Source organism: Cavia porcellus, unplaced genomic scaffold (assembly GCF_034190915.1).
Source record: "Cavia porcellus strain 051 isolate PalLab524CR breed Dunkin Hartley unplaced genomic scaffold, mCavPor4.1 scaffold_3, whole genome shotgun sequence".
In the NCBI taxonomy this organism is placed as follows: Eukaryota; Metazoa; Chordata; class Mammalia; order Rodentia; family Caviidae; genus Cavia; species Cavia porcellus.
The window spans coordinates 24642458-24665439 of NW_026947486.1; the positions used below are offsets into that span (position 1 = coordinate 24642458).

The following is a 22982-nucleotide window of genomic DNA, read 5'->3' on the forward strand; positions in this document are numbered from 1 at the left end:
AAAGTTATTTTTTCAAACTACAAGTACTTTCAATGGACAAACTTCTCACACCGATTGCTACAGGACCATTCTAAAATGCCATCAGTTGACATGGTTCTCCTGCTTTGAACAGTTAGTAATTTCCCCCCGTGGAACTTTCCACTGATCAAGTCCTGCCTCTCTAAAGCTCTAAATCTCATGCCACCCTCTCACCTACCTTTTGAGTACATCTAGCATTTGCTACCTGTAATGTGCTTGCCCCTCTTTATGTTTTTAAAGTGATTTTTTACTTTACCAAATACATGAATATTTTTAAAACTCAAATTGTAAAAATCTCTTAACACTTAAAATAACAGTCTCTTTTTCAAGTTATTTTTTCTAAATTGACTTTCATATTTCTAAAGTATGTACCTATATCACTAATCTACTTTTGGCTTGCCTTGTGAATCATTTTTAAATTCGGTACAAAAGTAATACATGTCTATCGACAACACCAATTTTATTAGTTACCAAAGTGATAACAAAAAACACAAATTCCTTGCTGCATTCCTCCTCATCCCCAACTCTCATTCTCAAAGGCAATCCCTTATCTCTCTTTTCACTGACTTTCAGTATTAGTCTTTGTTTCTAAAGAACACATATATCCTTCTATTTCTTGATTTTATTTTGGGGTTTTTTTTTAGGTGGGGGGATAGGGTCTCAATATGTAGTCCAGGCTGGCCTTGAACTACGTAGTCCAGGCTGTCTGAACTCAGGGCAATTCTCCTGCCATCAGTCTCCCAAGTGCTGGGATTATAGTTGAGTACCACTATAATCAGTCGGTTTTCTATACTATCTCCTTAATTCCTACTATCCTGTAAGAAGATATCTCTCTTGTTACCACCTTCATAGATATTTAACATCTATTTTACATGTATTACTGTGTGGTGACCACTTCCATTCATTCTAGTTGTTACACAGGTATACACAGGCCCTCCTCTCATTACTGTCCGAAAGTTTGGCCTAAATCAATGGTGGTGGTGAACACTATAATGACTGCATTAATACTAATACTGTCTTGGCTAAGTATCCTTTATCTGAAATGACTTGAATTCAAAGACATCCGTGTCTGGAAAATGTCCTTCCCATATCCTATTGTTGATAATTCAACTGAGTACAGACTTGTAAACTGAATTCTTTTTCCTCCAAATACTGAGAAAATGTTTCCATCGTTTCCTAACTTCCACTGTTCCTGTTGAGAAGTCCAAACCCCATTCTTTTTTCTTTATCCTTTGTACATTTTTCCCTGCAGAAGCTTTAGGGTCTTCTCTTTAATCCCTGGTAGTATTTTGAAATGTCACAGTGGCGTATCTTTGCACGAGCCTTGGTATTATTTATCTTGCTAGATAATCAGCAGGAGTTTTTGTTTCCTTCGGTTCTTTAGTATACTATTCTTGTATCTTTGAGAATTTTCTTCCTGCTGTTTCCTCTATTTCCTATTTCTAGAACTTCTACTGTTGCTTGGTGGAATTCTTCAACTGACCCTCCAATTTTCTCTTCTCTTGTCCTTCTCTTGTTACTCTGCTTCCTAGGATATCTCCTCATCTTTTATTTTCTAATTCTGCTACATTTTTTTATTTTGTTCTATTTTTAATTTTCCAGGTTTCTTCTACTTACTTCAGTTTTTCTTTTCTAAGCTCTTTTGTGTGTTTGTTTGCTTTTTCCAAGTTGATAGTTTTCCACATACTGTTTTGGACTATTTGATAATTTCTAGCTAACTAGAATTTGGTTTTTGTTGTTAGTCTTGATTTTTCTGTGGGGTCTTCTGTTTGATTTTATAGTGCTGAGGACTGAATCCAAGGCCTTGCTCATGCTAGGCAAGTTGTCTACCACTGAAGTATATCCCTGGCTCTTATAAGTTCTCTTTTCATTTTGGAGAGAGGGCCTCACTAAATTGCCAAGGCTAGTCTTGAACTTGAATCTTTTCATCTCAGCTTCACAAGTATCTGGGATTACAAGTGTGCACCACCACACCCAGCTTAGACCTTTTTAAAAAATCAATTATATTATGGTTTAGTTTACATAAAATATGCCTAACTTAAGTGTCTTTGGCTGATGATCCTTTGTGATCAGTTCCCATGTTACTACAAAGCCACACAGAAGTTGTATGTGCAGGTAGAAATTGGATGTGGGTTTCATTAGCAATATGCTGAGCTGAAAGCCTATTCTTTTGTTAGGAGACTCCTGAATGTCACCTTTTGGAAGCCTTTCTCTTGGGGTCTTCCAGTTTCCCCAGAGAAAAATCCTTTGATTTCTTGTGTGCACTTGACCTTGGTGTCCTGCAAGTAGGGAAATGGAAGGAGGTGAGCCATGGAAAATGGAACCATTTTAGGTTATGGATCCATTTGCTTGCAGCCCTGTTTCAATCATCCTCCACTGCATCCAGGGTCCTCAAGTCAAAAGGCTCTTCACTTCTAACTGAAGAAATGTGGATGGAGGTTTAGGAGTCCAGACCGGATAGGGATAGTGAAGAACAGACTGTTAATGTTCCTCTGTTATTAGGTCCATACCATGTCCTGCCTTCTGAGACGCACAGTACCACTGAATTCTAAGCACTGCAGGGCTTCATTAAATGAAATAGTTTACTTTTGGTTAACATCCAAGACCTTGTGTGTTTCTAAGTTTTTTATTCCTTTACTCCTATCTCAGTGGGATTTAGGAAAGCAACTAAGATTAATGTTTATTCAACTCATTATGTTTAAGTGGAAGCTCCCTTTTTTATTCTAGCCAACTCCTAGTCATCTTCCAGATTCATTTAGGTACCACCTCCTCCAAGAAACTTATGTTCATGTCCCTAGGCTGGGTTAGGAGACCTTCCTTTGTTCTCCCACGGAATCCTTTTCCTGCCTCCACCTCGGCCCTGATCAAACTGTTCTGAAATTGTCCATTTCCATGTCTAATTCTCTCAGCAGATTGGGAGTTCCTGGCAGTATGGGGGCTGTGTCTCATTCCTGCCTATAACTCCAGCTCTCAGTGTCTGGTTCACATGGGTATAGAGTTAACATGTGGTGATGGAATAAATGAGTAGGAATGGCTATACAAATGGATCAGAGGTCTAGGGGTCTCTTAGTGTTACAGGATAGTGGTTACAGTGTTTGTCTGCATATATGAGGCCCTAATTGCTAGCAACACACACACACACACACACACACACACACACACACACACACACACACAACCCAGCTAGAGAGACCATCTAGAAAGGGAAATGAACTAGTTACAACTGCTCCTATGTAAGTTTAATTCCCTAAAAATTCTAAGTTCCTTTACAGCTGTGTGTGCAAGAAAGCCCACTGCAGCATGATTTAAATGAGTAAAAATACTTTGCAATATTCTATGCCCTACCTTCACTTCTATGTCCTACCTGCAAAGAATGGCTAAGTATATCATGGCATATCAGTTGCCACTAAATGCAATGGTAATGAGGAATATGAAACTACATGGAAAAAATGTGTAAATGAAAAAAGCAAAAAGAAAAAAAAAGACAACCCTGCAAAATCATTTCAAACACATAAGAAAATATAGAAAATGAGAGGAATACACCAAATATTCAAAGTAGTGGCCCCTGTGTGTGTTTTAATTACGAATATTTTTCTCCTTGTTTTCCCAGGATTCCCTAAATTTTTCTAATGGAAGAATGTAGTTAATGTACATTTGAAAGCTACTAAGATAAAGATAAGTATCCTGAGAATGCTATGAACAAAATATTGCAAAGATGGCCCAAGAACTATGTGCATGTCTGGCAGGGCTTGCTGCAAAGGCTCCTTTCTTCAATGGCCAAAGATCTTGAAGGCCTACACTGACAGGATGCCCTCCATCTCCTTCCTTGTAAATTAGGACCTCACTCAGGAAGCCAAAAGATTAGGATCTTGGAAATCAGTTGACTACAAATCACAATAACATGGGCTATACTGAGAAGCAGAGGCCCCTATACCAGGCCCCTCTTAAGGTCCCCTTCCCACAAAGAAAATTATCTGTGGGATCATGGAGCCATGCCAATCAAGGTCTTTGGCACTATGCTTTCTACAGTGTATGCTCTAGAAAGGTACCCCAGGGACCTGTAGGACCCCAGAATTCCCTGCCCAAATTTCTTGAGCTTACTGTTAGGAACTGTGTGATCTTTTAATCTAGGTCCATTTTCTAGGCCCACAGCGTGGCCAAAAGGGAAAGATAGATAGACGGGTGTGAATTATGAGTTGAGGTATATATACATATCTCAAGGTTTCATATGAACTACAGGTGGGATGCAAAGTGGGGAGGGCCAAAGCCTTCAACTGGTACAATGTCTGGGCTCTGGCAATATGGAGCCAGGTAAGTCCAGAGATCCCTAGGCCTCAGGTTTATAGAAGAGTCTAATCTTGACTGTTGGACAGATCTGTGTTCAAGTCTATTCTTCATGTAACTGTGAGTCACTGTCCGCTTTGAGCTCAACTTCCAAAATAGGTATGATAATTCAGATGTCGTAGAATTGTGGTGAGGATTGTAGAGTGACACAGTAGTTATGACCACAAGCTTTGGATCAGATGGGCCTGGATTTAAATCCTAGCCCTGTCCCTTCTTCTTACTATATGACTTTCATCTGTAAGTTTCAGTTTCCTTATGAATATAATGGAAGTTAACATTATGGTTATAAAGAATACATGATAACATTGGAAAATACTTTAAAATGTTGCTTAATAATGGTCATGTAAATATTAGCTATTAGCTGTAGTTGAATGGGCCTTCTGCATGCCCCAACTTCCTGCCTAGTTTTATTTTTGCTATAGCACTTACCACTACTTAACATAATATCTTGTTTCTTTTCTGTTCCTGACCTGACATACGCACACTAAAACGTCAGCTCCACAGGGCAAAAGTATTGTTTGTTTTGCTTATGGTTTCCAAGTGCTTAGAACAATGCAAAGTACACTGAAGGTACTCTTCAAAAGTCAAGTGGCTACCTGCCACACAGACAATGGAGGAAATGCATTTGGCCATAGGAACAGGTAAAATAAAGGCAAGGAAGCATAAAGCTTAAAATGCAGCCAGATGGTACATAACTTCAACCCAGCACTCTGGAGGGCTGAGACAGGATGATCACAAGTTTGAGTCCAGCCTAGGCAATTTAGTGACTTTGTGAAACTCTGTCTCAAAATAAATTTTTAAAAAGAAGCCTGAAGCTGGGCATGGTAATGCATACCTATAATTCTAGCACTCACGAGGCTAAGCCAGGAGGATCACTGTGATTGACAGCCTGCCTCAACTACATAGTGAGCTCCAGGCCAGCCTGAACTACATAGTGAGATCCTATCTCAAAAGGAAAGAAGAAGGACAAAGAGAAGGAGAAGGAGGGCAGGAGGAGGAGGGGGAGAAGCCTAAAATACTTAAGAACCTCTAGATAGTTCAGTCCAACTTGAGTGGAAGGTTAGGAAGGTAACAGAAGGACTAGAAAGGTGAGTAAGACTGTGGCCTTACCCAAAGAAATGTTCAAGAGCTTCCCTAGACCACAAGTGGAATGAAGGCCTTACTTATAACATCCAGGAAGTAAAAAAAAAAGGACTAGGGAGAGGTAAATATGTTTCCTAAGTTTAAGTGACATTCAAGTTCAAGTTCAAGCAGGACAGTGTAAAAGGAAAAGAAAAGTCTTTTGAAAATTGATTCAGGATAGAAGAAGACTATTCTAAGGGCCAAGAATCCGATCTAGAAATAAGAAGCAGAAGCAGGTACAGGAGACAGGTGAACTGAGGTAATGGTAACATATAAGGAAATCTTATGGTTTTGTTTTGCTTTGCTTTTTTGATCAGAATCTTGCACAGGTTAGCTTTGATCTCACTATGTAGCCTAGGCTGGCTTTGAACTTATAACAATCCTCCAGCCTCAGCCTCCCATGTGCTGAGATTACAGGCATGTACCACCACCCCCATTTCTAATGAAAATTTGTAGAACAACTACTGTTCGGTGAACGAACCACAGGACAAATAAGAAAGTTTGACTGCTTTCAACAATGGACCTAAACAACATTAAGGCAAAGATGTTAGCCAGGGTACAAAATAAAGGCCATGGTGGTTATCATTCTAATGGCTGTTATGCTTCCTAGAGCCCTTATTTACCATACCCCATTGAACAAGTTCCAAGACGACATGATAATGATGATGACAAAGAATGCTTCATACTTCAAATGAAGTATTTGTCTATCACTTTTTAAATGTCTCTTTCAGGAAACAAGGAAGCAGAGATCACTTCACATTTATATTTTAAGGAGAAAAATGAAACTAACCAAGAAACCCTTGAGGAGCCAAGCAACAGGGTGAACAGCGTGAATTTCACACTGTAACTGCTAGGGAACCATTGTGGGACACAACTCAAGGCGTGACAAGGTCAAATGCTTCCTTAGAGATTGCCTTTCCTAGTCTCATGCTCCTTTCAATTCTAAACAAACACTACATAGTATATAATCAAAAAAATAAGCAATGATCCAAATAATAATAAAGTTAATATTTATTACGCACCTACAATGGTCCAGGACTTGTGTTACCTTCATAATAGCCATGCAAGGTAATTGTTTTTCTCATTGTCTGGATACAGAAACTGAGGTTCAGAGGAGCAGTGTGTTATCCAGAGTTACATAGCTAAAAGGCAGTGGAACTGAGATTCAAATCTGGGTTTGTCTAACTCCAAAACCAAAGCTTTAAACCATTATAGCTGCTGTTTCCTTCTGTCATACCAGAGGCAAATGATGCTTCATCTCTCACATCAGCCATAAAACTTAGCCTCATTTTCTCATCTGTCCCATTTCCACAAGGTGCAGCCTAATGCGCCTCCATACCAAGGACATTCAGGTCAAATTTCTTTCTTTTTTTTTTACACCGGGGATTGAACTCATAACCTTGGGCTCACCAGACTTAAATTTGTAGAAGAAACAATCACTCAAGGGTGGAAAAGAGGCAGCACCCAAGACTGAAAATGAGGGTAGATACAAGTATTGAACCCCACATCAGCTGTGCATTATGATGGAGGGGGGAGAGGGAGGGAGGGAGGGAGGGAGAGAGAAAGAGAATGAATATGGAAATGGCTTTCTAGTCTCTTCTTTTCCTCCCTATGTCGGAGGTAGAGAGATGGAGATTCAGCCATGATGAGAAAGCGAGTGGGCAGAATGGGGAGCAGCTATAGCAGTCTGCTGTTGCAGAAGCCTCAGTTCAGCCTCCAAGCTCCCTCCTGTGTGCCTGAGGCCCATCTCTAGCGCACCTGCTTCCACTGCCTGAACAGGGAGACTGGGCTGTTCTCCGAACGCCCAACCAATCCTAGAAAAGCCTGGCTCACAGCAGATCAAAAGCCCCTCAGGTGACAAAGTAGGCAACCAAAAAGGAGGGGGGTTGTCCCACGGCTCTAGAGGGAGGCTGGGGGGCAGACAGGTGTCATTCCTCCACTGAGGCTTCCATGACCACATAGTCTCAGTGGCAGAGGCTGAGGAGAGGAACACTCTGGGGCTACTAGAGGAATGCCCATGACAGGCTGGGGCCAGCAGCAACATGTCATCAAAATGAGGTCATCCAGGCTGAACTATCTGGGGGACGGTCTTAATAGTTTTCAGCTTCAATGTGGATTGAGAAAGAAAATCATTTTTAAAGCAGCTATAGTCTAAGTTTATATCTCCAGAACATGTTCACCCCCTTTCCATCCCAGGACCTCACTAAAATGAAAGTGAAAGAACAAAATAAAATCTGAACTCATACCAAGGAAGAGCATAGAAGAGGTGATATCAGTGGGTGAGAAATTTCTGGAAGTAATAAATACAAGAAAAAGAAACACAAGAGTGTTCTGGGTAGAGGGAGAGCCAAGAACACCATGTTAGGAGGTTACAGTTAAGGAAGGAGTCAATTTGGCTGTCAGAGGCCCACAGACACTCCAAACTTGACAACAGATGATCAGGGGACTGAAGATGGGGATAAAGCAAAGGTATGTACATGAAATCCTTCCTTCTTTGCATCCAATCCCTGAACATAGGCTACCTGACATTCACTCCTAGGCAAAATGTCAGGATACTCCTTGCTATAGGAATTAACAAACAAGAAAAAAAATAATAGAAGGAAAAAATGAAAACGAAGCTTTTGTAAATAAGGAGAGGAAGAGGGGTTGAAGGGAGGGAAGGGAAATGGGAAAAGAAGAAGAAATATATATCATGTACAGGTATAAATTCCTTATGATGAATGTCATCATTATATATATCTAAAATGTACCCTAAAATGTACCAATAAAATTTTACATTAAAAATCTATTATTAGAAATGAGGAAGGGGAAGAGGAAGGGGTATAAAGGAGCAGAATGCAGAGTGAATACAATAAAAAAAAGTTAGATGTATGTATGAAATATCACATTGAAACCCAGTATTTTATAAAATTAACAGGTATTAATAAAAACATTCAAGTAAAATGATGTTCCCAGAAGATATGCAAAGGTTATCTTATGGTTTCAAGAAACTCCACACAATAGTAAGAAAATAGCGGGGGGGAGTGTTCAGATCTAAACATGAAACACAGTAAAAGGTAACATGATTGTGAATAATTGATAGCGTGTACAAAAGGAAAATTTACTTGACCTTGATACTAGGAATATTATTCATGTAGTACAGACATTGTGAGAGTGAAACTGTGGGAAATGAGGAGTGATTACAGTACACTGTTCGCCTTTGCAAAGAATAATAGTGACACGCATAATCACATAAACACGGTATATTGGCAGTTGACCTTATAAACTGTCTCTCTAGACAAAGCATGGAAGACCCGATTATTTTTACAGAACAGAATGTAAACGTAATCCATCATGCTGGATACACAAGTACAGAACACAGAGAGTTTTCAGGTGGTGGAAGAAGGAAAGGAGAGACAAAAAGAAAGATGGGGCGCTAAAAACTATGACTCATAAAATGAGTGCACAAGAGATATTAAGGAAAATTAGAGCCATAAGAAATCACAGTTTAGTATCTAATAAAGCTACTCAATAGAGGAAACCAAATGATAACATAACTATCAAAATGTAGCACAGAGGAAACAGCCAAGTATTGTAAACAAGCTAAATTCTAATTTTTCATAGGAAAAAGAAGACAAGAAATGTTTCAAATTGATAAGTAAAGAAATAACTATTGAAGAAAATTATTTAGAGATGTGAAGTTACCACCAGAGAAACTATATGATAAAAGTGGTCACCTTTGGGGGATAGGAAGTGGGAAACAAGGAGACATTCATTTTTATTTTTTCTTTTCTTTAAAAATGTTTTATTAGTACATGTTCATAGTACACAATGACTACATTTCTCATGGGAAGTTAATACTTAATTCTTTTCCCATCTTCTCATGCCCTTTCCCCTCTCCATCTCTCTGGTGGTATTTTTTTATTATTTTAGTTTGTTAGCTTGGTTCTTTACTACACAAGTCCTTATATGCATATGTTACATGTTGTCACCAAATGTTGATCTGATAGAAGTAAAAGTAGACTAGTGGTTGCACAGACTAGGAAGGGTATAGGGGAAAAGCTGATGGAGAGGATATGGTTAATGGCTACAAGAACGCTGGTAGGTAGGAAGAGTAACTTCTAATGTTCTACAACACAGTAGAGTAACTATAGCTGACATTTAATTGTATTTCAAAATAGCTAGTAGAGAAGATTTTAAAAGTTCCCAACACAAATTATCTATATCTGGGGATTGGGGATATAACTCAGCAGTACAGCACCTTCCTGGAAAATGCAGTCCTGTGTTTGATTCCCAGCACCCTCCCCAAAAATTATATATGTCTGAAATGAGATATGCTAATTACCTTCATCCAATTGTTATACACTGTATACATGCAATGACATATCATACTGCATCTCATAAATATATATAATTACTGTGTGTCAAATAAAAATATACTTTTAAAAAATTTTGTATATATATGGCTTTGATTTACATCTTACGTTTTATTGTTATTTGCAATAGGCTCTTGCTATATTGCCCACACTAGTCTCAAACCTCCAGGCTCAAATGACCTTTCTGCTTCAGTCTCCTGAGTACCTGGGATTACAGACATATACCACCATCCCCAGCTGCTTTAGTTTAATTTCTATATATATATATATTGGCCTTTTTCCTTTTTATCAGTACCAGGGATTGAACTCATGACTGCCTGCTTGCAAGGCAGGCGCTTATGCCGCTGAGCTAAATCTCTAGCCCCTTTAATTTAATTTCTAAAAACATGTCCCTTCTCTTTCTTTGGACCTCTGTTTCCCACACTGTATGTACAAAATGGAGAGGAAGATGATCTGAGTAATTGATATGAGGTATTATTCTCCAATCTCTGCTTCTTTTTAGAGCAGGAGCAAGAGGTGTGTAAAGGGCTAACTAACCCCTCGGCTCTCTACAACCACCCACATAGATACCTTCTCAACTGACCCAACCTGTATCACCCTCTGGTCCTCTTCAAATCTTACTGTTGCCAATCCAGTTCCTCCAGCCTTCCATTCATTCAACTATTTACACCAAATAGTTATTTATACCTGCTTGAGTCACAAAGAATCAGAGGCTGCTTATTCTGAAAACATACATAAGGACAGAAGAGAAATTAAAGTGAAAAATAAGAACTCAAAAACAGATATCAACAAAAATGCCAGAGTTGTGCTTCAACTGGTAGCTGAGGCAAAAAGGAAGATACAATGAGCCATGACAGCCTTGAATTAGGAAGGAGGAGATACTAGTTTTCAAGAAAAGTAAACTTTGCACTTTGTGTAGCACTAGATTTTTTTTCCAGTATTGGCGATGGAACCCAGGGCCAAGCATGTTAGGCAGGTATTCTATCACTGAGCTACACCCACAGCTCCTTAATACTGGATTTTTCAAGTCACTGTTCACAGAAGAGTTCATGAAAGAGAAGGTCTATGACCATTTATTATCCACAGGTATCAGCGAACGTCATTCAAATTGTCTTGGTTAATCTTGAGAGGAGGATATTTTTATTCCATTTTAAAGAAGAGGAAATTAAAGTTTGGAAATTATTAAATGACTTCACTGAGGTCATTCAACTGGTTGGGTCAAGAGTCTAGATTCAAACTCTAGTTTGTCCATCTTGAAATCTCATTCTTTGTGCAGCATACTATGGTGCCCCAAAACAAAGTCATCTTGGTCACCACCAAAAGCAGTGAGAACACAGTAACAGGAGATGTTACTCCCCTTCTTTTTATGAAAACAGAAAAAGGGAGGTAAGTTAACAGGCCTAGCTGTCAGGGCAGAAACTGCCTCTGTGCTGCCTCAGTTACATTACATGTAGCTACCTAAAAAAGAAACCAGCAGAAAGAGGGCTGGGCCTGAGCTGGGCAGAGATGGAGAACCTTAGGCTCACTCCCTTGCCATGATTCTAGCAGCTCTGATTTTTGAGAAGCCAGAACAGAGAAAGGGGCCTATTTCCCACACAAGCAAGAGCCCCATTAAGTGATGTCTTCTCTTAATCCCCCCAAGCAAGTCACCACCTTCACTAAGCCCTGATTTTCTCATGAGCAGAACACAAAGATAATGATCCTCACCATCTTCCTAAGATTCCAAAGCAGGAAATAGGACATTTAAGGAAAGATGCTTTGAGCACTGTCATTAATAATAGAATTACTCTTCTCATCAGAGCCCTCTCATCTGTCCACAGTTTCTCTGATCTCATACAAGGACTGTTTCTCTCTGGATCTGAGTATTCTCACCTATAAAATGAAGCCCTTGAGCTGGATAATTCTTCAGGGTCCTTCCAGCTCCAAATTTCATGACTTTTGTGTTGGTTAGAGCCCTGTTGTTCATGAATAGCAGGTGTCCCTCTGAGCTTTCCTAGCACTCCCTTTCATCACATCATTTGTCAGTGTATTCTCATTTTCTTCCCACACAGGTAGGTGATCTTACTGCCACTGCCCAAGAACCCTCCTCTCTGGATGGCCTCCAATCTACCTTCCAACCTTTCGCCTAGGGGGACTACTCCAAAGCATGACTCTTTACCTGTCCTCTAGTCTATTTTTATAGTCTGCTCCTCTCCCCTCCCCATAGCTTAAAACCCTATGTGGGCTCCCAATTCCTGACAGTATAAAGCTCCTGATGCCACCGTTCAAGTGTCCTCATGATCCAACTTTCCAGACTCCTCTCCAACCCTCTCTGCCTTCCAGGTGGTGCTCTAGATTTTAGTGAACTGATAAAAGTGCCCCTTGCCTCCAAATATACATGTGTTGTGTTCATGCTGTCCCCTCTACTTTAACTTCCCCCTTGCCCCCAATTTCCAACAACTCACACACTGTCCTTTTCCTTTGTCTAACTAACTCTTACTCAACCTCTGTGCCTTAGCTCAGTAATCACCTCCTGCAGGAAGCCTGCCCCACTCTGTGGGGAGCTGTCCCTCTTTTAGGCTACCTTGGCCCCCTGTGCTCCCCTCTGGATAACACATAACACACTACCTTGTCTGTTTCCACTAACACCTTCTCCACAAATGACTTCCCTAGAGCCAGGAACTGTATAATATAAATCACAAAATTCTTTTGTCTATGGGGCACAAGATGTGACCTATACTAGGCACTCAGTATGTATGCGAGCACTTCAGCTATGCCATCTTATTGAATGCTGACAACCATGATGAGTTGTTTATGGAGTGGGCAGCATATCAGATGTGCAGTTGTATGAGCTGTCTCCCACTTTAAAAAGGAAATTTTAGGTAGGGGTAAAATTAGGCACTTTTCACATCATAGATAAAATGACAGTATTTTGTGTGTGTGTGTGTGTGTGTGTGTGTGTGTGTGTGTGTGTAGTGCTAGGGGTGGAATACAGGGTCTCACTGTGCTAGGCAAGAGCTCTATCACTAGGTCACACCTACCATACCTAATAACAGTTCTAAAATGGTTTTAAAGAGAAAAACATTAGTTTGATTCAGGCAAGTGAAGTATAGTATATCCTGGGATGTAGTATGAAACCACAAAGTCTGAATATGGAGTCATACTACTTTTTTATAAAAAAGAATGAAAATCACATAGCTCCATTACAATTACTGCATGTCAAAAAAATAGTATAATTTAAAAAATCATACAGCTCCAAAGAAATGCACTTGTATTAACCTGCACCTCTCAGGTGATACTAGTGATGAATTTATCTAAAATGTTACAGAAATAGTCCTGATCAGCGGTGTAGCTCTGGTTTGTCATTTTTGTTTTGGAAAGAAACGATGTGATGCAGCTGTCTCCATGTTGTTGTTTTCTTTGCTATGCTCCGCCTCTAGGTGGCAGGGCAGTCCATCTAATATTTTCCATCCTCAGCCTTCAGCTTTCTATCCTAATCAGAATCTTAGTAAGTATGAAGAGAAGCCAGGAAAGTTTCTGATACATTTTTATGAGGGGAAGGGTGATGAAAACAGGAATCTTACATATCAGAAAACAAGTTTTTAGCCGGGCATATAGTGGTGCACACCTGTAATCCCAGCACTTGGGAGGTTGAGGCAGGAGGATTGTTCAGAGTTTGAGGCCAGTCTGGGCTATAAAGTGAGTTCAAGGCCAGGCTGAATTACATAGTGAGATCTTGTCTCAAAAATAAACAAAAAAAAATTTTTTATCCCCATTTATTCCTGAAAAAAAAAAAAAAACAGGCTCTGAAAGTAAAGTGATACCTAAAGTCAAAGTTCTCTTTCTAGGGCACCACATTTTGAACACTAAGGTCCTAGGGAGCTTCACTTACTGAGCACTTGGGAATAGGTTTCCTCATGTAATGCTTGAAGGGAGACCATATACCATGAGGAAGTTAAACTAGCAATCATCCTGCCCCAAGAGAAACTAAGTCATTTAGTCATCATTCTTCTCCATGACCACTGTTTATTATTCTGCCAGGGAATACAGTAAGGAATAAGCCAGAAGAGCCAACTGTTATTCCCACCCAAAAACATTGTGCCCAGGGTATAAGTTCAATAAAGACTGGATCATTACAGAAAAAAATGGAGAGGTATGGGGAGCTGAGAGTGCTACTCAAGTGGGAGAACACTTACCTAGCTTGAACAAGGCCTTGGGTTTTGGGTGGGAGGCACTTGACAGGTAATTAAAGAGCTTCCCACTAGGTTGGGTAGGCTATACATGGGTCCTGTTCTATAGAGGCCTCCTTGCTCCATTGAGAACAGAACCTTTTGTGCCAGAGGTCAAGACCACAGCATGGCACAGCCATGGCATGATAGGGAGAAATGACAATGAGCAGATTGGCCTGTATGTTTATAAGGCATCATCCAGCTCTACTTCTCTCTCATTCTATAAATTGGGAGACTAGTAGGTGAAAGAAGCAAGAGAATGAAGGCCAAATGACTCCCGGGAACAGAAGGAAAAAGGCACTGGAAATCCAGGGCAATTCTGAGATCATTTCTTTCAACACGAGTTCTGGAACAAAGAAAATATGAGGTACCCCAGCTATTACTTCACCAGGACTTAATGAGCCACTTACCTACAGACTGAGCAGCTACTATGTGCTGTGCTATATGTTTTCAAGCTAACTGCTCCTTCACTAGCACAGGGATTAACACTTAATATACACTCAGTAAAAGTCCCTTCTGGGGATGCTGTGGAAACAAATGACCATTCTGCCTCCCTGCTTAGCAATAGTGAACCTGCTGCTACATGGCCTAGAGTCAAATATCCCACTTCCCCTATCCTCCTCCTTCTCCCCCCACCTGCCCATTAGCAAACAGGAACCAGAAATCTGAGCATCTCCTGGGAGGTTGACCATAGCAAATAAGGGGGACTTCCTTCTACCATTTCTTTGAAGGCAAATATTTTTATTACTGTTTTGCTCTTTTCTGATTAATGGTACTGCTCTATTCAATATTCTGTTTTGATAAGTTCTATAGTGTTCTATATTTCATCTCATTTTGATATACAGGATTGAAAGAACAACTATTATAAAGATAACAAAATATACTGTGATACCTATTACTGTTATCCTGGTAACCTGCTGTGAAGTTCTGTACCAATTTCACTGTACGATCTTAGTTGGCTTTATTCTGACTTGTTCTGTTGTATACTTTCAAAATAAAAATTAAAAAAAAAAGTCCCTTCTGGGACTCACAGTATAGTAGAGGAGACGCACAATGTAAACATCCAGGAAGGTATAAGAAGCGCAAAGTGCTTATTATAAGGGTCAGAGGATCAAGAACTGAGCATCTAGAAGGAGTAGCAAATAAACATGGTAGAGGTGATGGCTGAGTTCAGCCTGGGAATTGGACAGAGCGGCCTGAGAGAAGGGAACAGCACAAGTTCCAGAGGCTATTAGAATAGAATATTAGAAGCCCAGGGCAAGCAGGTCAACATGGCTAGTGCATGGTCTGTGGAAAAAGAGACTAGAAAAGACAAGAAATTTGGGGGCAGGTCCTAAAAGGACTATGTATAGCAGGGGAAGAACTTTGCAGGCCAAAGAGAAAATAAAAATACAGCAGCCATACCACACAGTATATCTGGTTGCATCTCAGAGGCTCAAGAGAAGAGGCGAGAGGGTCTGTTAGGACACTATGGCTAAGAATTGAGAGGTGATCATGATAGGGAATATGCTTGCCTCAAGTGGTAGTCCTGGGAGCTCTTTGGGGAGGTGGGGGGACCAGAGCTATACCTGGGGTGGCTTCCATATCTTTAAACCCCACGTGTGGGAGGTAGAATGCTTGGGAGCCACACAGTTCTGGGTTCCACTCAGCTGTGTAAACTCATGCAGGTCACTGATCCTCATTTCCTCATCTGAAAAATGAGTTTACCTGAACATGAATTCTGAACAAGTGATATAAGAAGCAGTACTACAGCAGGTATGGTGGCACAGATCTGTAACACCAGAACTCTGGGAGTCTGAGGCAAGAGGGCTGCAAGTTTGAGCTCAGCCTGAGCAATTTACTCAGGAAGACCCTCCCTCACCATAAAAAAATAAAAAAGGTCTGGGGATACAGCTAGTGTCAAGGCCTGAGGTTCAATCTCCAACACCATAAAGAAGGAGAAGGAAAGGGGGAGAAAGAGGAGCTACTGCACAGTGTATAAGAATACTGCAGGCCCTGGAGCCTGACTGCCTGTGCTCCTTTTAGCTCCTTCACAGTTCTGCCACTTATTCTTTAAGTTACCTTACATATGTTATCCAACCTTTTTGGGCCTCGGTTTCCTCATCTATAAAACAGAGCTATTAAGAATCTCTACATTAAAAGCTTCATGTGAAGACAGAGTGAACTACTACATGGAAACCGCTTAGAAAAATCCATTATTACATAGAGTCACATAGGGTGGTGCCCGGTACACAGACGGCTGACACTCATCCAATACCCACGTGGCCTCTTCATCATTTTCCAAGCCTTTACTATGCTCCCAGCAAATTCAGAGGCTATGGTAGGTAGGATGAGATAGAAGAAGGAAGGTAGCAGGTGGCAAAGCTGGGCTGCTGTGGTCCTCTCAACAACATCTATCAGATATCAGAGGACCATCCATTCTTCTTAAAGCTTCCTCTCCTACTGCCCAGTGGCTTAACCAGTGGCTTGGCCTGCCCTGATCCCTCTGTCTTCTCCCCCTCAGCACCTTTGCTACTAGTTTTTTCCTGAGTACCATCTTTATAATATGACTGGACAGGCAATTCTATCTGTCTGTGGAGGGGGCTTTGCAAGCACCAAGAGCATGGTGTTTGCTCAGCCTGGTAGCCCATGCTGTGCTGAGTATACAGCCAAGAAACATTTGTGGATGACAGAGTCCATTCTTGCCCCAAATGTAACAGAGAAGCAGGACTCCTCTAGTTCTTATTAAACTCAACATTATCATTTCTTCTACACAAGCATAATGCTCACAACAGTGTGGGAAAAAGAGATAAAGGTTTTTTCCTCTTGGGACAAAGAAGAGACCTCATGGGAAAAGGACCCGAGATTCCAAAGAAAATAGACTTTCCCAGAGCCTCTCCCTTGGCCCTCCCTTCTCTCTTTCTCCCTCTCAGGGGCTTGAGCCCCTGCAGGGAGCATGCTGACACCCACCACCTGCCCATGGTAGGGAGACAGCCAAGCAGCCATGCGGCAGATCACACAGTGCTCTAGCTGTCAAAAACACCAGTGCAGTATCTCTAGTTGCTGTCCCAAAATGTAAGCCAGCTTGGTAGGGTGGGTGGGGGCAGAGGATGGAGAGCTACCACCATAGCAGCTTCAGCCCACCAACACCTACAGCAGAGATAGAACTGGGACCATGCAAAAAGTGTTGGGAATGCAGCTCTCTTCAGTGTGGGACACACACACAACAGTGCTACCTAGCACTCATAAATCATTACAGGCACTGGAACTACAGGGGGTCAAGCCAAGATCAACAACAAAAGTGGAGCGCTTCTCTAATCATAGGGAGGGGTGACCATTCTGGGTTTAAAAAAAAAAGACACCTCTGAACCTTGGTTAAAACCAACAACTGCTGAGACAAAATCCTCACATACAGAGGACCAGAGGGAGGTGGAGACTCATCTTGCTTTATGCCACACTAGGAAGGCCACACTTAGGGCACAACAGAAGGGATACTGGCATCCTGGGACTGGCCCAAAAGGGATAGTGTGGGAGGATGTGGGAGTCCTTGGTAGATGATAGGGACAGAGCCCAGTATGACAGCAGATAGCCAAAGCAAGGGAGGGGAAGTTCACAGTATTGAGTCTGTCTTATTAGTACCATGACCTTTGAGAGGCTTCACTTCTCAAATCTTTTAGTTTCCTCTACTGTAACATGTGTGAATCGTGGTGACAGATCCACAGGGTAGGGTTGTTAGAAGGGCTAAAGAAAGTCTTTAGGCAAGAGTGGGCCCCAACCAATTTCAGTTGGACCCAGGCCCCACTTTCTCCTCTTCATCCACCAGAGGGAGCTCAGGGACCAAAAGCCCAGCCTGTAGCAGTTCTGCCTGTCCTCCCCCAATGCTGCAGCCTGTGCTGCTGAACTCCCACCCTGCCTACTCGGCTTTGGCAGCCTTCTCTCCCACTCCTTACAAATCCAGAATAGGCCTAGCAAAGGAGTCGCTTGCAGGAGCAGCAATGGCAGCAAATGGCTACTGCAATACCAAATTCCCCTGAAGCCTAGCCAGCAAGAAAGTGGAAAAGAAGTTCCTTTATCTTGGAGCCTCAGTTTCCCCCATCACTAATAATGGGTGTTCATGGCACAGGGCTTGTTGTGAGATCAAAAGAGATAATCATAGACATACAAATAGTATGTGGTAAGAAATTCAAAGTATTACCTAAACCCATTTATTAATATCATAGGAAATGTGAAATAAGGAAGTCCAACAAGCAATCTAGAAGGTACACAAAATGAAGGAAGGACCAAGAGATAGGCCTATAAGGTTAGCAGAAGAGCAAACGGGCTTCTAGCCATCTAAAACATTCAGATCCATGTCTGTAGGATGCACAACCTGAGATCAATAGAATCCTGGAATTGAGGAAGACCCACCCAAGTCATTTCAGTGGTGGCAATTAGAATTTTACGCCTGACACAATGCTATCTCTAACTGTCCTCTGCTGGACACATCCAACCAGCCTATCAGCTTACCACAGCCTACCATTGCTGCTACCACCCCCATCCCTTGAAATAATCTTCTGCATCATTGAGGGCCTGGTTGTAAAGTTCTTTCTGATTTTATCTCAAATGTCCCCAAACTTCCAGGTTCTTCTCCCTGGAGCCATATGTAATAAGCCTACCCCTTCCATTAGAGGCCTGCCCCTCTAGAAAAGTCTTTCAGCAGTCAGGATGGAGGACCACAATGCCCTATCTAATCTTCCTCTGCCTCTACCTGATCATGGCTTATTTTGAATAGACCCTGATCTCCCTGCATCCCGTGATGCCCCAAGGTACACATGGTCAGTCCTGAGAGACTGCAATCTTAGCCGCTCTATGTGGGCAGGCAAGCCCATACTTGGAACCCCAGTCTACACTGGGGCAGTCCACACTAAGACTCAGAGAAAGGTGCACTGCAGTAGAGCCCAGCTGAGCCCTTGAGCTGCAGCTGGTGCTCCTGGGGCCTAGCCATCTCAACCCAGCACCCCAGCCTGCTGCCTCACCACGGGGGAGTTGCAGAGAACTATCTCCCGGCAGATTTCCTGAGGCAGAAGGCTTCCCCACCCCCAGCCCAGCCTCCAAGAGACACTCCACTGGTTGTGGCACATGGTAAGACCAGCTGAGCACTGAGAGAAGGGGGAAGCCTGTCCATTCTCTATAAGACTTCAGACTTGCTTCACAGTATGACTAGGTAAGTAATAGAACTGTTAAATCTAAGCCAGAGGGGGTCCTTAAGGACCACCCAGGACAGACCTTGCCTTTACTCAGTCAAGGTCAGAAAGTCAATATGCAGCCAAGCTGAAATGGTAACCCAAGTCTCCTAACTTCGGTTCAGTGTTCTTCCCAATACAGGAAAAAACAGTAAGGGAACCTTTAAGGCATTCCTATGAGCCTGCACACCGGTGGCTGTATCAAGCTGATACATTTATCCCAACCAACACACAAGGGATCTACATGGAAAGAGCAGACCCAGCTTATGTCCCACCAATCCAAGGGATACTGCCAAAGTGCCCCAAGTTGACAGACACACAGATGCCAGTACTAAACTGGAACCAATCCAACCAAAGAGGAGATCTGTAGACTTCCTTTCCAGGCAGGGTTCTTTAAATGAGTGTGATTTTTCTTAAAGGGTGAAAGGAGGGTGGACTTTGAGCAACTAGCCAAGGGCCTGGCCTCCATCTCCCGCCCCCCCCCCCATCCCTGGCCAGGATTGCTGCAGTTCCCCTCAAAAAATAGCTCAGTCTCCAGCAGCCATTCTAGTTCCCACCTGCCTCTCTAGAGAGGATGGAGCACAGGCTGACTAAGGAGACAAGATCAAGCAGAAATACAGGGGATTTTAGAGGAGTCTCCCTCCGGACTTGTAGCTGATACAATCCTGACAGCAAAAATCCTAAGCAGCACAAACTAAATAAATAAATAAATGAAAACCCATCGTCTGGCAAGGATACAGCTAGGGTGGAAGAAGTGTGTGTCTGTGTGTGTGTGTGGGGGGGGGGGATGACCGCCTCAGTAGCTCACCAGCCCGCAGTACCGAGAAAACAGGGATGCCTGCATTTATGTGGCTAACCCAGTGTGCAGTGGCTTCAGAACGGGTGTCAGCTGGTTGCAGGGGACCAGCCTTCCCTGGTAGGAACAGGGGAGAAGGATATGGAATCAAGCACTGGTTTCTTACTTTATCAGCAGGACAAGTTGGAGAGGGATCTGGAGGGGGGGAGGTAGGGAGGTGTACAAGCACGTTTCTTACTTTCTCTGGAGGGTTGTAGCCGGGCTGGTGCTGGTACTGGTGCTGTGGCCTCCGCCAGCGCCTGGGCTGGAGCTCCTGGATGCGCCACGGCTCAACTGGCCCCGCTCCCGCGGTGGCCACGGCCCCACGCCCACCGCCGCGGAATAGCCGGCTTCCTTCTCACGTCCCGGGTGCGCTGGCCCGGCCTCCCGCCCGCTACGCTCGCGACTCAGGGCTGGGTTCTCGTGGTGCAGGTGGCACTGGGCCACGTCGCGCTCACGGGCTGTGTAACCGGTAGTGTCTTGGAGTGGATAGGAGGCGTCCCTGTCCTTGTCCCGATACACAGCCTCCCGATTCTGGTAGGCGCCGTCCCGGTTCGGGTAACCCACGTCCCGGGCCGACTGGTGGAACTGGCTCTCCCGCAGCTCGCGGTGATGAAACTGGGTCTCGCGCAGGTTCTGGTACTGGCTCTCGCGGCCGGGGCTATCCCGCGCGCCGTGGGGGTCCCGGTGCAGCTCCCCGCGGTGTAGCTGGCTCTCCTCCCTCAGGTCGCGGTTTTCCTGGGTGAGCTGGTCCAGCTGGCCCTCCAGCTCTTCGATGCGCCGCCGCTGGGTCTCTAGCAGCTGCTGCTGGCTCTCGATGATGTTGTTCAGCTCCAGCAGGTACTCCACCGCCCTGTTGGGGCTCTCGGATCCCGGGCCACCCGGGGGCCCTGACCCCGCCTCCATCCTGGCGGCCCAGGGACAGGGAAAGGGGCAGGAGAGCCCAGTCCCAGCTCGCTCACGGCGCCACCCTCCCCCGGGCCCAGCCGGGGGAGGGGGCCGGCGGGACGCGAGGGCGCGCACCGGGCTCGAGGGCCCGGGGGCCCGGGGGGGCCCGGGAGACAGCGCTGGGGCCGGCGGCACGGGAAGCAGGAGCTGAAGCTACCGCTGCCGCCACCGCCACCGCTCCGAAGGACGCGGCCCACGGCGCTCCGCCCGCTGCGGAGTCACTGCGCAGCGCGGCCGCGCGGGACCGCCCAGGCCGCCGGCCCGCCCCTCGCCCCTGCCCCCACCCTGTTCTCCTGGCCCGCCCCCGCGCGCCCCACCTGAGCCGGCCACCAGCGCTGGCAGCTGGATGAACCCCGAAGTAGGGACGCCAGGCAGGGGTAGTCCTGTTACAAGCTCCTTGAGACCTCTTCATTCCACCCGTTACAGGGTCATCACCTAACGCAACCTATCATAAGCCCTCCTCACAAGCTCCACATCCCACCAGTCCATCAGGCCTCATCGGAACCATCCCAGTCCCACCTATCCCAGACATTCCCAGGTCCTGGCAACCCATGTACTCCCTATGCCTTACGTCTCCCTATGCCTTATGTCTCCCAGCTGCAACCAGTGTCATCCATCCAGTCAATCCTTGGACCTTCTATATTTCAGGCGACCTCCCTCCAGCCCCCCTCATAGGAAATCTCTGGGCTCCCATTCTAGCCAGTCCCTGGACCTTGCCCCCATCCCAGCAACCTGTCCCCCTTCAATCTGAAGCTCATCCCATTCCCAGACAGGCTCTGGCGCTTTACCCCCACACCCCACATACAGGACACACGACATCTCAGGCGTCCACCACTCCAGCGGGTCCCTAATCTCTCCATCATTCAAGCCAGTGCCCATATTCCCATCTCACCAAGCCCAGGCGTCCCCTTCTTAGCCAGTCCATGAGTCCTCCAACCAAGGCAGTCCCAAAATGGGGAGTCAACAAGCTTTGGGACTCCCCATCACAACCAGACTTGAGACCTGTACTCCATTCTTTCAACTCTCATTTCTTGCTCTCCTTTGGAAATGCCCTCTTCTTTCTCACCATTTCCATCCAATGAAATTGTACCCATCTTTCAAGATTTGACTAAAATGCCCCGTTACTAACGCCAGTCCTGATTTCCTTAATGAAATGTGCTTGCTTTTATGCACACCTTTTCCTCTCCTCGACCTTCCTTGACTTCCTACTGCACTTCCTCCACCCTGTCATTCCTGATATTTGCAGGACAACTGGAACTCGGCTTTATGACACATTACTTTATGTTCTCATTTTAATGTCTTCTTACAGAATGGACTCCTTAAATCAGAAACATTTCTCAACTTATCTTTGTGAGCAGGTTGGGAGAGAAGGGAAAGCATGAATTTTACAGCCAGCCAAAACTGTAGTTAAATTCCATCTGATCTTCCATTTCCCTATCAATAACAATTACCTCACAGGGGCATCTTGAGGAAAGAAAAAAAAAAAAAAAAACACATCCAAAAACAACTTGCACAGAAAAGACAACTCATAGAATGAGAGAAAAATTTCCCAAATCATATCTGATAAGAGACTTGTATCCAGGAAATGTAAATAACAACTCACAGTCATTAACAAAAACACAGCTCATTTTTTAATGGGCAAAAGGATCTCAATGGACATTTCTCAAAAAAAAAAAAAAAACACATAGAGATGGTCCATTAGCACATAAAAAGATGCCAGTGTACTATTCTAGCTCCTGAGTTTTCCACCATTCCACCTGAGGTTGCAGACTGTTCTAAAGGCGTGCAAGTACTCTGTGCCGGTCTAACAGTTATCTCTTGTAATTTAGCATGCTCAACTGGTCACCAAATGCTGGGCTGCTGTTCCCACCATTCAGGACACACAGGATAGGAGCAATCAGTGTGGTCTGAAGGTCTCCTTTTATAGGCTTTTGAACAGAAAACAGAAATA

The 22982-nt window shown here is 43.8% G+C and overlaps 1 protein-coding gene across 2 annotated transcripts in view; it reads right to left on the minus strand.

Moving 5' to 3' along the window:
- The window catches only part of Iqsec2 (IQ motif and Sec7 domain ArfGEF 2), an 87054-nt gene extending 65828 nt beyond the window's left edge, over window positions 1–21226 (minus strand). For both annotated transcript variants that reach the window (XM_063245909.1, XM_063245911.1), the window contains exon 1: window positions 20283–21226. In XM_063245909.1, coding sequence (XP_063101979.1) covers window positions 20283–20989 — 707 coding nt within the window. In that variant the 5' untranslated portion in view covers window positions 20990–21226. The remainder of the gene's footprint in view (window positions 1–20282) is intronic.
- Window positions 21227–22982: the final 1756 nt, after the last annotated feature.